Below are 15,023 nucleotides of genomic sequence, written 5' to 3'. Positions count from 1 at the left end.
AGAAACCAAGGATTAAGAGTGACTCATCTCATAATTCAGCCTGGACAGCTGTGGAGGGTCAGTCACAGTCTGTGCATTCAAGGTAAGGGACATTTTAGGTTTCTGAAAACAAGGATAGTGCAGGAAAATGGCAATGAGAAAAGATTGTTCACAATCATGGTAAGTGATGGAGCAAAGAAACAAATGATATACTCCTACCCCTACTTCTCTGCTCTTTAGCTCTTAAATCAATAAGACTCCAATGGCTGCATGACCAAAGGCAGCAGATATTCTAGTCAACTAACCAGAAGCTCAGGCAAGGGCCGAGAGTAAAGAGTGAAATTTTCACTCCTAAAGAAATAGGAAAGTAATTTTAGCAGTTGGAGTGTCACCTCCAAGAGTGATACCCAGCGTGAACCTCAAAGAAAGCACTGTATCATTGCAGTGAAGCCAAGAAAAACAAAGATCACTTTGGTAAATGCCAATAGCTGATTTCAGTTTGGCCATCTGAAACATGATTGTCTTCCAAACAATTACATTAGAGCTTTGATGGCAAGAATAACTCATTCAAATTTACTCAACTTTATATCTGTGCTCAAAATGCACTGCCAGAATAAGAAAATCAGTATCTTACCATTCATGAGAGCATATGTAAGGATCATCACAGAGTTATTGAGATGTCTGTTTTCCTCACTAATAGCACTCAGGGTCGCCTTTTTCTCTTCTTCAGAGGAATCCTTTGAGGTGATGCCAGATGACAAGTAGATGATCACCATGTCAGTGGCTATGATTTTAAAATGATATCTTTAGTAATGATTCCATTCTGCATTTTAGTTTGCCGCTACTCTTCTAACCATGTTATCATATGGCTGAAGGCACAGTGTTATGTGCAAATCACGTAGTACAACCCACAGAAACAAACAGAACCAAATGATGACACACTTGAACTCTAAGCTAGTTTTTTTTTTAGCATGTCATACCGGACATTCAGCCATTCTTGTCTGGCATGTGGTGTCAGGATTAACCGGGTCACAATATGAACGTTCCTGACTTGACCCTTTTTTTTTTAACGAGGCCGAGTGGCTAGCTTGACACTCAACCCGGCACGGATGGAAAGTGTGCTCAGGGGTGGCCCGACCTGGATTCGAACTCGGGAACCTTCGCTCCAGAGTCCGGCACTGATCTCACTGCACTACCAAACTAGTTAATCCCTGTTAAGACTTCATAATTAAAACTGTCCTCAGATCTATTATATCACTGCAGCAAATCATCTTTGACTCTCACCGGATAGTCTGCATTTGCATCCCGTTACCTTTCCTGAATACCTCTCCAGGTTATCGTTGTCATATACCACCTTCCTGTATTACTATTGGTGAGGAGTCTGAAGTCCCACACCAGCAGGTTGAAGAACAGCTATTTTCCTTCAGCAACTCAGTTCTTAAACCCACCTACACAGCCCCAAGGACTATCTGTACAACAACACTATGACTACTTTAACCATTTTGCACCACAACATTCATTTTGTTCTAATTGTGTTCTTTCTTGTACAAATTGTTTATAAATTATGCTTATCACGTGAATTCTGCTCATCTCATACTATGTGCCTATGCTGCTGCTTCGGCAAGTTTTCCTTAATGCAACTCTGCACACATGTACCAGCATAGGTGACAATAAACTCTGACTTTGACTTTGCAGAGAAACAGGACCTTCTACCCACTCGTCCATGCCTTCCGGAACTTGTACCATTTGCCTGGATTTGACTAAATCCCTCTGAACTTCTCCTCTCCATGAGCCCCTCTAAATGTCTTTTAAATATTGTAACTGTTTCACCCACTTCCTCTGGCAATTCATTCCACATACTCACAACTCTCCTGGTGAAAAAACTTTCCCAAGGTCCTCTTTAAATCTTTCCTCTCTTACCTTAAACCTTTGCCCTTTAGTTCAGGATTCCACTATCCTGAAAAAGGTCGGCGACTACCTACTCCTATCTATGTCTGTCAGGATTTTGTAAACCCTCACTCCTCAGCTAGGGCAAACAGTCTCTGATTTATCCTGCTCTTCAGTGCTGGCAACATGCTAATAATTCTTTTTCACAACTTTTCCAGCTAAATTACATTGTTCCTTCAGTGTCATGACCAGGATGCACAATCTCGTCCAGGTGCAGGCTCAACACTTTGTATGGCTGTAATATGACAACCCAAGTTCTGTACTTAATGCCCCAAACAATGAAGACAAGCATGCCATACACCAGGGGTCCCCTTTTTTGCACTGCGGACCGGGGGGCGGGGGTGGGGGTAGGGGTAGGGTTGCCAACGGACAAGAGTAGCAGTCAAAACGTTGGGTTTACCCCGGGAAAAGACTGCAATGACCATGAAGCCTTGCGCGGGCACCAGTGCCCATGCGTATTCGTGCCAATTTTTTTTCTGCAAATCGCTTTTGGCGATTCTTTTCAGGGGGTGTTAATCACGACCGGATTATAGGTGATAAGTGGCTAATACACTCAATTTCGTTTCTAAAAGGGTTTATCTAACAAATTTAATATTAAACACACAGCGCATATTTTTCTCGCATGAATATAGCGATAAGTCAATTATCAGGGGAGGACAGGGGAGCTTGAACTAAGTGTTGAATGAACTTCCAGTAGAAGTGGTAGAGGCAGGTTCGATATTATCATTCAATGAAAAATTGGATAGTTATATGGGCAGGAAAGGAATGGAGGGTTATGGGCTGAGTGCAGGTCGGTGGGACTAGGTGAGAGTAGCGTTCGGCACGGACTAGAAGGGCCGATATCACCTGTTTCCATGCTGTAATTGTTATATGGTTATATAAGTCAATAGCATCATAACATTTTAAGTAATGTTTGGATATTAAACACACAGCACATATTTTCCCCGTATGAACATATAAAATCATTGCAATACACCAATATCACTGAATCAGTGGGAGCCCCGGGCTTGTTTTCCTGCAACAAGACGGTCCCATCGAGGGGTGATGGGAGACAGCGATACTCCAACGGGGTTCCTTATGCCCAGTCTATTCCGCAATTTAGTTTTCGTTGCATTCATTGCAGAGATATATTGGAAATGGAAGCAACGTTTTCAGTGCTTTCGTGGCTATCTCAGGATATTCAGCCTTGACTTTGATCCAGAATGCCGGCAGAGATGTTATGTCAAACATACTTTTCAGCCCCCCATCTTTTGCAAGCTCGAGGAGTTGATCTCCTTCCCGCACTGACATGGATGACGTGCGGGTAATGATCTCGCGTGCATTCAAGTTCAACAGTGGGCATGACAGGGAATGAGGAAAGGTGCAGCTGACTCATATCGCCAAATCATATCACTTCCTTGCGGCCCGGTAGCGCATGCTTTGTAGCCCGGTACCGGTCCGTGGCTCGGTGGTTGGGGACCACTGCCATACACCACCTTCACCACTCCTTCTACCTATGTTGGTGCTACAGAGAACCAAGTACTTGTACACTTAGGTCCCTCTGTTCAAAAAGACTACATAGAGCTTTGCCATTCGTGGTATAGGTCCTGGCCTAAAATAATTACCCAATTTGCTCTCATCACTTTAATTATCTGGCATGCCCTTCGTTTATCTCATATGAGGATTTCAAACACGCCAGATGAAGTTAAATTCCATCTGCCATTCATTTGCTCGCTTTACCAACTGTTCTAGATCCTGCTGTAACCTTAAACATAAACAGCCTTCTGTGCTGTCCATGCCCAATGACGAGTACTTGATCACCATGTCAATGGCTATGATTTTGAAAGGAAGTCTTCAGTTCACTTAACAATTACCCTATTCTGCATTTTAGTCCACAAAGTTCCTAACCATGCTACCTACACTCTCATGCAAATTATTCATGAGAAACAACAAGGGCCCCAGCACTAATCCCAGTGACACTCCACATGTCATAGACCTCCAACCTGGAGAAAGAAACTCCACTGCCACCCTTTGCATGCTACCACCAATCCAATTTTGTATCCAACTGGCCAGCTCACCCTGGAACCCATAAGATCTGACTTCATGGACCAGCCTACCATGAGGGACCAAGTCAAGGGCCTTGCCAAAATTCTACTTTCTACAATCATCCAACTCATGGTCAAGGTAAATTAGCCCCGAAGGAGCCTTAGACCAAAACTTCAGAAATGCATTTATTTTCTTCTTATGTCAAAATTCCATTCCAACTTTTGTTTTCCCCACAGTGGTAAGCTTGTTAACCTCACACCAAACTACAAAGCAGTTTTGAACTCTATACTCATTTGGTCAAAAGTGATTGTTAATGATTAATTTTTTCCCATGGTAACTATCATTCCACCGGCATGTTTGAAACCCTCATATGAGATAAAGAGCATGCTAGATAAAAACAAATTATAAACTGATGAACACATTTCAAAAGATATTTTGCATGGGAAAAAAAACAGGGAAAAAGCATTCACAAATTGCTAATCTGCATTTGGGTGTAAATATATTATCTTCCAAATCTTCTTGTTCTTGTTACATTGTGCACTTATTCATAGCCAATCTAACGTAAGCTTCAAAACTGTAAAAAAAAATTCTTAGAGATAACTTCATAATTCTGTGTCCTTCACTAACCTCCTTACTCCTTATTTACCTTGTTGCATCAAAACAGCAGGCAGGCAGGAAAGTATTCCTGCACTCTGACCTGTGTTGCACACGGCTTGGTGGTTCATTGGCCACACCTGTCAACAGGACTTACCAATAAAGGTGCAGGTTTCCCCCTGAAGTTTATTCAAATTTAACTTCTAATTGATTTGTTTATTAAACATAAATGCCAATTAGTTGATACTGAATTCTAATCTTGTCCAAATAATCCATGCATAGATAAGATGAATTGGTTGGTCCTTCTCCCCAGGGTAGAAAAGATACAGATTTAAGGTGGGGGGGGGGTGATTTAAGGGAAAATTGAGGAGCAAATTTTACACACAGAGGGTGATGGGCATGTGGAATGATCTGCCAGAGAAAGTAATAGAAGACAGGTGAAATTACAGCTTTTGAAATTCATTTAGGCAGGTACATGGACAGGAATGGATCAAGGGGATATGGGAGAAATGCAGGCCAATGGGACTAGCTCAGATCAGCATCCTGGTTGGCTGAGACAAGATGGGCCAAAGAACCTGCTTCCATGCTATGCAACTCTAGGAAGCTTTAAGAGGGCCAGTCATTCTCTGAAAGCCAATGCTGTCTAGTGAACAATTTTATAATCAATTTGTGGGATATCATTGATAACTATTGAAGCTCAACTTCCAGCTATAGAGAAGTTAAGTATTCAGCTGTATTGACTCTTCTGTGCACTCACGTGAATGGATCCTTGTGCTGTTGTTTGTATTCTGCAGTAACTGGAATGCTTTATGAAAGCCCAGTGCATGCTGGGTGGCACCATCCACCGACTTTATACTGCCAAGGAATGTGGTCATTTTCCTTTTAGTCTCACTGGTGGCCGGAGACAAGTATGTCTTGTAGCACTGGTCCAGTGAGCATGTCCGGATGGTATCTGCCACAGCCAGCACAGAAATCTGTGAACAAAACAACATATTATTATTGAAATTCTTCACTGTATAGCTCGTGTTGAAGTTAACCTATTCTGTTTCCATTGATCAAATTATAATTACTCACTATTTAAAAATGAATAAGTTTGATCCCAGATATTTTTCCCCTTCAGTTTCCTCCCATTTCTAAAGTATAACTTAATTAGCCTGGTCCACCAACCTGATAACTGATGGATCACAAGCCGACACTCTATTTTCATCTCCTAACCAGATAATCTATCACCTTATGTCTAATTAAGTTGGTTCTGCTCGTTTTGAAGAATTATATTAGATCTTTACTAAGAATCTTAGACTAGATTAGATTATGAGGATACTCAGTCCTCGTTTATTGTCATTTAGTAATGCATGCATTAAGAAATGATACAATGTTCCTCCAGTATGATATCACAGAAACACAAGACAGACCAAGACTAAAACTGACAAAAACCACATAATTATAACACATAGTTACAACAGTGTAAAGCAATACCATAATTTGATAAAAAGCAGACCATGGGCACAGTAAAAAAAAGTCTCAAAGTCCCTATAGCCCCATCATCTCACGCAGACGGCAGAAGGAAGAAAAACTCTCCCTGCCATGAATCTCCAGCGCCGCAAACTTGCAGATGCAACAACCTGGAAGCACCCGACCACAGCCGACTGAGTCCGTCCAAAAACTTCGAGCCTCCGACCAACCCTCCGACACCGAGTACCATCTCAGCCAAGCACTTCGACCCTGGCCCCAGCCACCAAGCAACAGGCAAAGCCAAGGACTCGAGGCCTTGCCCTCCGGAGATTCTGGATCGCACAGTAGCAGCGGCAGCGAAACAGGCATTTCGGAAGTTTCACCAGATGTTCCTCCGTGCTTCTCACATCTGTCTCCATCAAATCAGGATTGTGCACGGCACCCTACTTGACAGATGACAGATATTCATTCCGGAGTGGCTGCTGCGCACTGCGTCACACTGCCATCTTCTCTGGAGTTTCTATTTGGATATACATGTATTGAAAAGGTAAATGTCTAAGTATGTGAGTGAGCATGTGTGCATACCTGGGTCCTTGTTAGACCCAAGAAGTCTAAAAATTGAGAACAGAGTAAGTTTGAAATATTAAAATGCTGAAAATCTGGAGCAAAAACAGGAAATGTTAGAAAAACTCAACAGGTCAGACAGCATCAATGGAAAAAATAAACAGTGAAAATTTTGGGTGTGTGACCTTTTGTCAGAACTCAGTAAGCTCTGCTTCCTTCTCAGAAGCACCAATAAAATGGGGACATCTCCCATTTAACACCCTTTGAGGAGGTTTTGCATTTCCAGTTTTTGAATGATTACTAGAGCAGGAACAAACCACCCACCGAAGGTAATTCATTTGTACTCACGTTATCTGGCCTCAGTACTTTGAAAACATAGATAATATTTCTAGACCAGTTGTGTATCGTTTGGTAGGATAACTTGATGTAGGATAGATTCCACATTTACCATACAGATGGGGCTGAGTAGAGCTTACCTTGTCATGCTCATCAATAGAGGTTAAGATTACTTGTGCAGCATCTTTGGCTATTTGAAGCTGTGTGTCTGTGGCTGAAGCCCCATGATCCACCACGACCACAATATGCTTTGATTGTGGCCTCACTGTGGAAACGTACACAGGCCTGCACCAAAAGAATGTCAAAAAGCTTGTAAGGGAAGAATGGTAGACAATAATTCTTCCACATTTTCCCAATATATAATCAATGTTCCCTCACACCTGATTCATATCTGTGAAGGTACAAAATGCCTGTGTGCATACAAATGTCACTGCTTCCAGGTATCAATCTGTGATTAATTAGCTTGATCAACTAGTACTTACAAATCAGAAAGATCTATTTTCGACTAAGAAATCTCATAACTGGGACCTTGAACTCAGATCATGTGGGGAGGGGAAGAAGAACAGAAAATGGTAGATAGACTCAGCTGGTCTGGTCACATCTGTGGCAACAGAAAAGAAGCTCATTTTTCAGGTCAATAATCTTCCATCACACCAGTGCTGATGACAAGTTATTAACCCAAAATGTTAAATTTATTTCTTACCCCACGATTGCTGCCTAATGGAGTATTCTGTGTGTATTGAAATTTTTAATTTCAGTGCCCCAGAATTCCCCTTACTTTTCTATTTTTTTAAAATCTGAGATTATTCAAATTTAAGGAAAATAATACCAGGTGATCAGAAATTTAACAGCACATCCCAGAAGTTAATTAGAGGGAAATTACACTAAACATTAAAAATAATAAATTGAAGATCAAACATCGTTATCTGTTTCTTATTCAGTAATAATCTGACTATAATAGACAAATTATTTATTATGCTGCAGTTTCAGCTTCAGCTGGAGTTCCTAAACAGAAACAAAATGGTTTCTAAAGACATTTCTTAATACATTCATCTACATAAACCTACTTGGTATATTTTTATTAACATATTTAGTTTAATCAATGTGTTAAAACTAATAAGGTGAAAACTATCGGATAATCAATCATTAAAAAGAAAATGCAAAGCCCTTAAGAGGACAAAACTAGAAATTCCCACCTGCTCCGATGTTCATAGCCACCTTTGCAGCGAAATTTATGTGCTGGGAAAATGGTGAAGATCCCTTCTTCTGAACTGAAATATTGCCACTTAATGCCAGGATTTGACTTAAAGTTGTCAGCAAGAACTGTTGGGTTAAAGAAGCAAGATTGTTTAAAAAATAAATGGAAAAAAATTACTGGGGAATCTCATACAATTTTTATGGCAGGCTCAGTGTAATCCTGCCTGTAGAAATTCTGAGAGAGATGATATATGACAAAATCATAAGAAGTAGGCTACTTGGATCATCGAGTCAGCTCCACCATTAGATCATAGCTGAAATATTTTCCTTATCAACCCCATTCTTCTGCCCTCTCCTCATAACATTTGATGTCCTTACTAATCAAGAACCTATCACCTGCCACTTTAAATACACTCAATGAATTAGCCTCCACAGCAGTCTTTGGCAATGCATTCCACAGATTCACCACAATCTGGCGAAAGAAATTTCTCCTCATCTCATTTTTAAAAGAGATATCCTTCTACTTTGAGGCTCTGCCCTCTGGACCTACACTCTCCCACTATTTGAAAGATCCTCTCCACATCCATTCTATCTGGGCCTTTCAATATTTGTTAGGTTTCAGTGAGATTACTAAAACTCATTTAACTAAAACCCCCGTGAGTACAGGCCATTGAACACTTCTCATACATTAACCATTTCATATCCAGGACACCATTCTCAAAACCGCCTCTTACCAGCATATCCTTTCTTATATATGATGCCCAAATCTGCTCACAATGCTGCAAATATGATTCTAGTCCTCAGTTTTCAAAGCCTTGTCCCCCTACTCTGCGAGTTGACAAAATTTTCAATGTTACTGATCACCTCATGAAATTCTGATGCAATGATTGGATTCAGAGAGAAAAATAAACTTTCAACTTTGCAGTAGAAGACAGATGGGGACAAGCAGGATGTTCAAGCTGGGGTTAATAGATGGACCCACACTTATGCTTTCAGCTCTATTTCAATTGAGAATTAATTAGTAGCCACAGCCCCTACACTACAAGAAAAATAACTGATTTCAAGATATCAGAGCTGTATTGCCGAGATTCCACCTGATATTTTCAAATGTAAATTAAAATTCAGTCTAAACAGACCAATTGTGTTGCCAGTTCAAAGCCAAAATGCATGAGGCCAAATCTGTTGAAAGATGGAATTGGACGTGCTGAACTCTCAGTTTCAAATGCTGAAGATCAACGGCAGCTGGAAGTTGTAAAGTCAACCCCACACGGCCTGTATCAAGTGACAGAACCTTGGTATCTAATAAATTAAAATCCATTTGCCTCTATGAAATGAGATGCGAAAAACAATCTCTCTCCAACAATCAAAATAGAGGGAATACCAAATTGTACAACTGAACTGTTTTTTTGGGTGACTATTGATCAGTTATCTATTTTCCTATTATACATTCCCAGGAACCTATTTTAATAGGTTTTGGTTATAAAAACATGCTGCACAACTTTACAAAGCTATGGCCACCTGCTGACTGTACCCAGCATGTGATCACATTCATAAACCTCTGACCATCACTGTGCATAATTCCACATCACCCAGATGTTCTATTTTAAAAAATAGGGTTTTAGATTTTCACTTTCACTCTCAAATAAACTTTTTGAAAGTTGGTTACTTTTCAGCACAATCTGCTACCACCAAGAATGGCAAAACGTTATTTTAAAATACATTCTAGCTCATATAGCCCACAACAGAATAATAGGCCACCTGGCCCTCCAAGTCTACCCCACCATTCAATATGATCATGGTTGCTCTATGCTGACTACATTTCCTTGATCTTGCAAATATTTATCTGTCTCCATCTTAAGTATAACTAGGGCAGTGTATTCCAGAGATCTGCTGCCCTCTGTAAGAAGAAACTTCTCTGCAGTTATTTTTCAATCAGCACCACCCCATCCCCACCTATCAATCCCCACTGTCCTCTAAAGCAGATCCTAGAAACTCCAGCAGAACTGTGTATGAATAAAACACAAAAAATATGATAAACGTACACTTCATACATACCAGATATCAGCATGATCTTCAGTTGAAAACAAGGCCAAAATATCACCAATTCCCAATGCTGACAATCTCTTGTCTTGCTTAATTTTTGACTAGATTTCTCTAGCACAGAATGGAGCAGAGAGAAAAAGTCCCCTTTGCTTTAATGGTGTTGAGTGATTAACAATCACCCAAATGCATATCCCACAGAGAGAAGTGATTAGAGCTACTACGGAACTACTGATGTATCCCAGGAAAGTAACAGAAATGGTGAAAGTTAGACATGTTTCTTACCACTTTCCCGCAGGAATACAACTTATTTGGATATTAAACAAAAACAACAGGAATTCTGCAGATGCTGGAAATTCAAGCAACACACATCAAAGTTGCTGGTGAACGCAGCAGGCCAAGCAGCATCTATAGGAAGAGGCGCAGTCGACGTTTCAGGCCGAGACCCTTCGTCAGGCTGAAACGTCGACTGCGCCTCTTCCTATAGATGCTGCTTGGCCTGCTGCGTTCACCAGCAACTTTGATGTGTGTTATTTGGATATTACATTCTTTTTGACACAAACTACAAGTTTAGACTAACTAACCTAACAGGTTAAAAAGAATGTTTATATTCCATACAAATTTCCTGTCACCCCACTCCTCATCACCTCTAATCCTTTTTCATTAATGCATCTGTTAAACTTCTCTATAAACATGTAATTATACAGTGTGCGTGATTCCTGAAATGCAGGCTTTTGTGAATAAGGAACTTCAGTTATATTGATCAGTGTCGGTAAAAAGAACTTCACACTGGAGTTGACAGTTTCTAACAGAGCAGTTTGAAAGCTGCAATGAGGAAACTTCTACAGTGTTACATCACAGGTAAGGCAGGTAAATTGATTGCTATTTTCTGTGGGCAATTTGAAGTTAACATATAATATGCAACTAAATTTTAACAACTAAATGTAATTAAACAAAATGATAAATTTCATTAACATTACCTTAAACACACAAAATGGAGGCAGGACAAAGATGTGTGGCTGCTTCAATACGTGGGAGTATGTGGACATTTTTACCCAAGGCAATTACATCTGCACAAATTATCTGCAACTCAGTGGTTCTGGGCTCCATGTTGAGAAGCAGGAACACATGAATGAGACAGAAAGTTCTTGTGACCATTTGCTCCATAAGGTAGAGGACTGCCCCATCGATTAGTGACTGTGAACTCGATCTATAATCAGAGACAGGTGTGTGCAATTGCAAACGGGGAGGCACACCATGATGTTGGCATTTGTCCAAGGCAGTGTCCCCTTATTCAATGGAACCTGCAAGTGCTCTTTCAGATATTACCACACTCAACATTGCTCGCTGAGATGAAACTGTTGAGTTAGTGCTGGATTAGAGATTACAAAACACTGGGTTGATTTGATTTGAGGATCACCTAGATATTATATGACACGTTTTCATCCTATCAGCATTGCTTGAACTTGATTCCAGCATTCAGAGAAGAATGGATGGAGACATGCCTACCCAATTCTTCACAGAGCTTCAAGAATGATTGAATATCAGGAGAGAATGACCAAAGTTTCATCGTAAGATTTTAAAAGGAGTGGGATATTGAAGTATGAGGGGATGAAAAGGGGGCTTTCGGAAATAGGAGACAACATTTTACAACTGTTAAAGAAGAAGGACAAGTAAAATTAATACTTTTGCCCCATCTAAACCTTAGAGTCAAAAACAAAGCAAATGAATTAAATCCAGCACAACCAAAGAACTAACCTGTGTTTAAGTCACGTCCAGGATTAAATGCTCGGCTATTGACAGTCGTAGAAAGTCTGTCACAGCTAATAGTTTTTGAAACATTGGTGTTAAAATTCCCATCAAACCTGTTAAATACAAAATTAAGATGTTTTGAACTTTTCACAGCAACGTAACCAGGAAATGAATTCTGACTCAATTTCGGAATAAGCAGCATGAACAATGTTCTTCATTTCTAACAAAATCAATTTAACTCAGATTTGCATGTTTAATGTACTCAGAAGGAAGAAAATAAAAGTTCATTATTTCCGATGAGGGAAAAATCAAATAATAATTAACAATGGTGGTGAAATGGTTCTAATCCCATTGCAGCAAATCAGGATGAAGAAATGCCGAAGTGTGTGATGGAGAGCTACTACTTTCATGAAATCAATAATTTATTTTCACCACCACCCAACCAATTCTCTTTAGAACATATTTTCATAAATGGGCATTCGCCTTACCTAATTGGCAATTATTTATGCATGCATCATATGACATCATAGCCACTGATACTCATATAACCATGTCTTCTAGTGAGTATCTGAGAAATTAAGCTTCTGTTTTCTTAAGTTCCAGATTTTAAAGCAAGATACAAAGAGAGTGCCACTTGACGAAGCACGAGTCAATATTCATTGTGTGAACGAATGAAATGTGGAAAATACACAGCACCCCAGTCTTCAGTAGGCGGTTGGGAAAATTATTTTGTTTTATTGGACTCTGAAGCTAAACAAACTAATAGACATATTTTGGTGTTTGATTCTGCAACATAGAAGCAGCATAGCTGAAGTGCCAACGCAAGACTAGTTTCTGGTGCTGAAATCAGATTTTAATGTCACAGAAATACAGTTATACACATCAAAATTGAGTAATAACACAAAAGATCTGTATATGCATTTCTAGCATCAGTGTTTCAAGCATTGCCTCTACTGCCTGTGGAACTGTTAGTCGCAGTGCTCCCTTACAGGCACAGGTTTAAACGCACATGGAGATAGCCATCACTTATTAATACGAAAGCAGTATTAAAGCCTTCAAAGCCACACTGGCATTCCAGCCCCATTTCTTAAAATCACTTTGTGCTCTCTACAGTTATTCTGTCTACTTGTGAAACCTCTATGCTGTCGATTGGGGCTTTATTCACAATACCATCCAAATGTAAACTGTTATTGTTACTACACTCGATTGAAAATATATTCTGTAAGGCAAAAAGAAAGCACTGGGTATTTTACTATTCTCTGTTTCCCCTGCAAAATGAAGATCCTACTTCACAACAAACCTTTGAGTCAAGTCTTCCAAAATATACATCAGAACACAACAGTGCTTGTCATCCAAGCTCGTTCATCCACATGTATACAGCGAGGACAAATTCAGGCATGCTTGTTAATGGACCCAAATATAAACTCATGGGAATCGTGTTAAAAATAAGAAAAGGCACAGAAAGAGTTAAATGTATTTCTATAAAAGTTGCATGCCATTATTTCTTTAATTGCACACAAAACTACCCTAGTTTGTTTCAACTTGCCCATTGTACCAAGACTACAGCTGTGATGAGATTCTGCCTGCTCTTGTTGCATGATCAAAAGGCAGAATGAAATTCTGCTTCCAAAAGCAGTCACATTGCTGCAATTTCCCCCCCCCCCCACTTCTTCCTGGATGGAATTTAATGAACAACTGATCGAAACACTGTCTCCAGAGAGAGACTGCAAGGCCTCAGTCATCCTCTTTGATCTCATTCCCTTTGGAAATGCCAGTTCAGTCTTCAACTTGCAAGGCACTTACTTGATTGATATATGCTCTGATGTGCTTCAGCACTTTGAACTTCACATAGTAAAATCCCATTGGATCAACCGGCTTCTATTCAACTGAACAGGATTTGTAAGGGAACTGGGGTTAATGCAGAACATAAAAACTACATACTTTGGCAGTTCTTTGAATTTTATTTCAAAACCCAGACTCCGAGCAAAGTCTAAATCAACTCAAATCAGATTGGCCTTATCACGCGAAACACATTTTTACAAGATGTTTCCTCATATGGAAACTGGAAAGAAAATATATACTCAGACATACTTTCTAAGTCTGCCAGAACAGCTCTTCCCTATTAGTTAACCGATTCTTTTCTCTCCTCAAGCAATATATGCTGCATTTCGAAATGTTTGACCTCACCTACTCACTCATTTTCTCTTCTCCCGGAGCATCAACTATATTGCGGTACAGTTACACAGCGCATTTAAGCTTCAGGCCACATATCCACGCCTGCATCAACTGTAAGCTGGCAATTACTATTCTTCCATGTGGGATGTTAGAAGAAAACTAATCTTAGCTATACCTCATCATGAAACATTCAACCTCAGGCATAACCCGGTTCTTTCTCCCCAGATGTCAACTATAGGATTCCCATTGCTGATCCATCTACGAGCTTTACATCAGTGGAGCCCAAGCTGTAAGCCTGAAATCTTTCTAATTTGGTTTGTTCAATACCACTCAATCAGTTGTGTGTCCATCAACTGAGCCAATGTTTCCCTTTTGTCTGAAGTTACCCAAGGCACAAAATACTGACTTGAACTGAGAGGTATTATGCACACGTCCACCCATCCATCCAATACCATGATATGTGTTTTCCAGCTGATGTGGAAACTGCTTTTTCTTCCCTTATGCTATGCTCTTGGACAGACTCCAGTTGTAACACCTCCAATGCAAGCCAAGACAGCATAGCTCTTGGGCAACATACCAGATGGCTGTTATTTTCCCTTTTGGTGAAAGGAACCCTTAGGAGGCAATGATCATAATATGACTGAATCCATACTGCAATTTGAGAGGGAGAAACACAACTCACATGTATCAGTATTGCAATGGAATAAATGGAATTACAGAGCTACAAGAGAGGAGCTTGTCCAGGTGGATTAGAGGAAGAAACTGGTGGGGATGACAGCAGAGCAGAGTTGGCTGAAGTTTCTGGGAATAGTTCACAAGGCGCAGGTTAGGTACGTCCCACAGAAGTAGTTGTTCTCAAATGGCAGGAGTAAGCAACTGTGGCTGACACAGGAAGGTAAGGACTGCATAAAAGCCCAGGAAAGGGCATATAAAGTCACAAAGGCAAGTGCCAAATTGGATGA

At 40.2% G+C, this 15,023-nt stretch overlaps 1 protein-coding gene across 3 annotated transcripts in view; it reads right to left on the bottom strand.

The window, feature by feature from the left end:
• Window positions 1-15,023, bottom strand: part of cachd1 (cache domain containing 1) — a 189,978-nt gene that overhangs the window by 44,934 nt on the left and 130,021 nt on the right. For all 3 annotated transcript variants that reach the window (XM_063064129.1, XM_063064128.1, XM_063064127.1), the window contains 5 exons: window positions 11,893-11,999; window positions 8,094-8,220; window positions 7,038-7,182; window positions 5,303-5,519; window positions 614-763 (listed from right to left, as the gene is read on the bottom strand). In XM_063064129.1, the coding sequence (XP_062920199.1) occupies window positions 614-763; window positions 5,303-5,519; window positions 7,038-7,182; window positions 8,094-8,220; window positions 11,893-11,999 (746 nt within the window). The remainder of the gene's footprint in view (window positions 1-613; window positions 764-5,302; window positions 5,520-7,037; window positions 7,183-8,093; window positions 8,221-11,892; window positions 12,000-15,023) is intronic.

This window comes from Mobula hypostoma, chromosome 12, assembly GCF_963921235.1.
Source record: "Mobula hypostoma chromosome 12, sMobHyp1.1, whole genome shotgun sequence".
Classification (NCBI taxonomy): domain Eukaryota; kingdom Metazoa; phylum Chordata; class Chondrichthyes; order Myliobatiformes; family Myliobatidae; genus Mobula; species Mobula hypostoma.
Note: the sequence above shows the minus strand (reverse complement) of the source record. Positions and strands in the feature narration are given on the sequence as shown.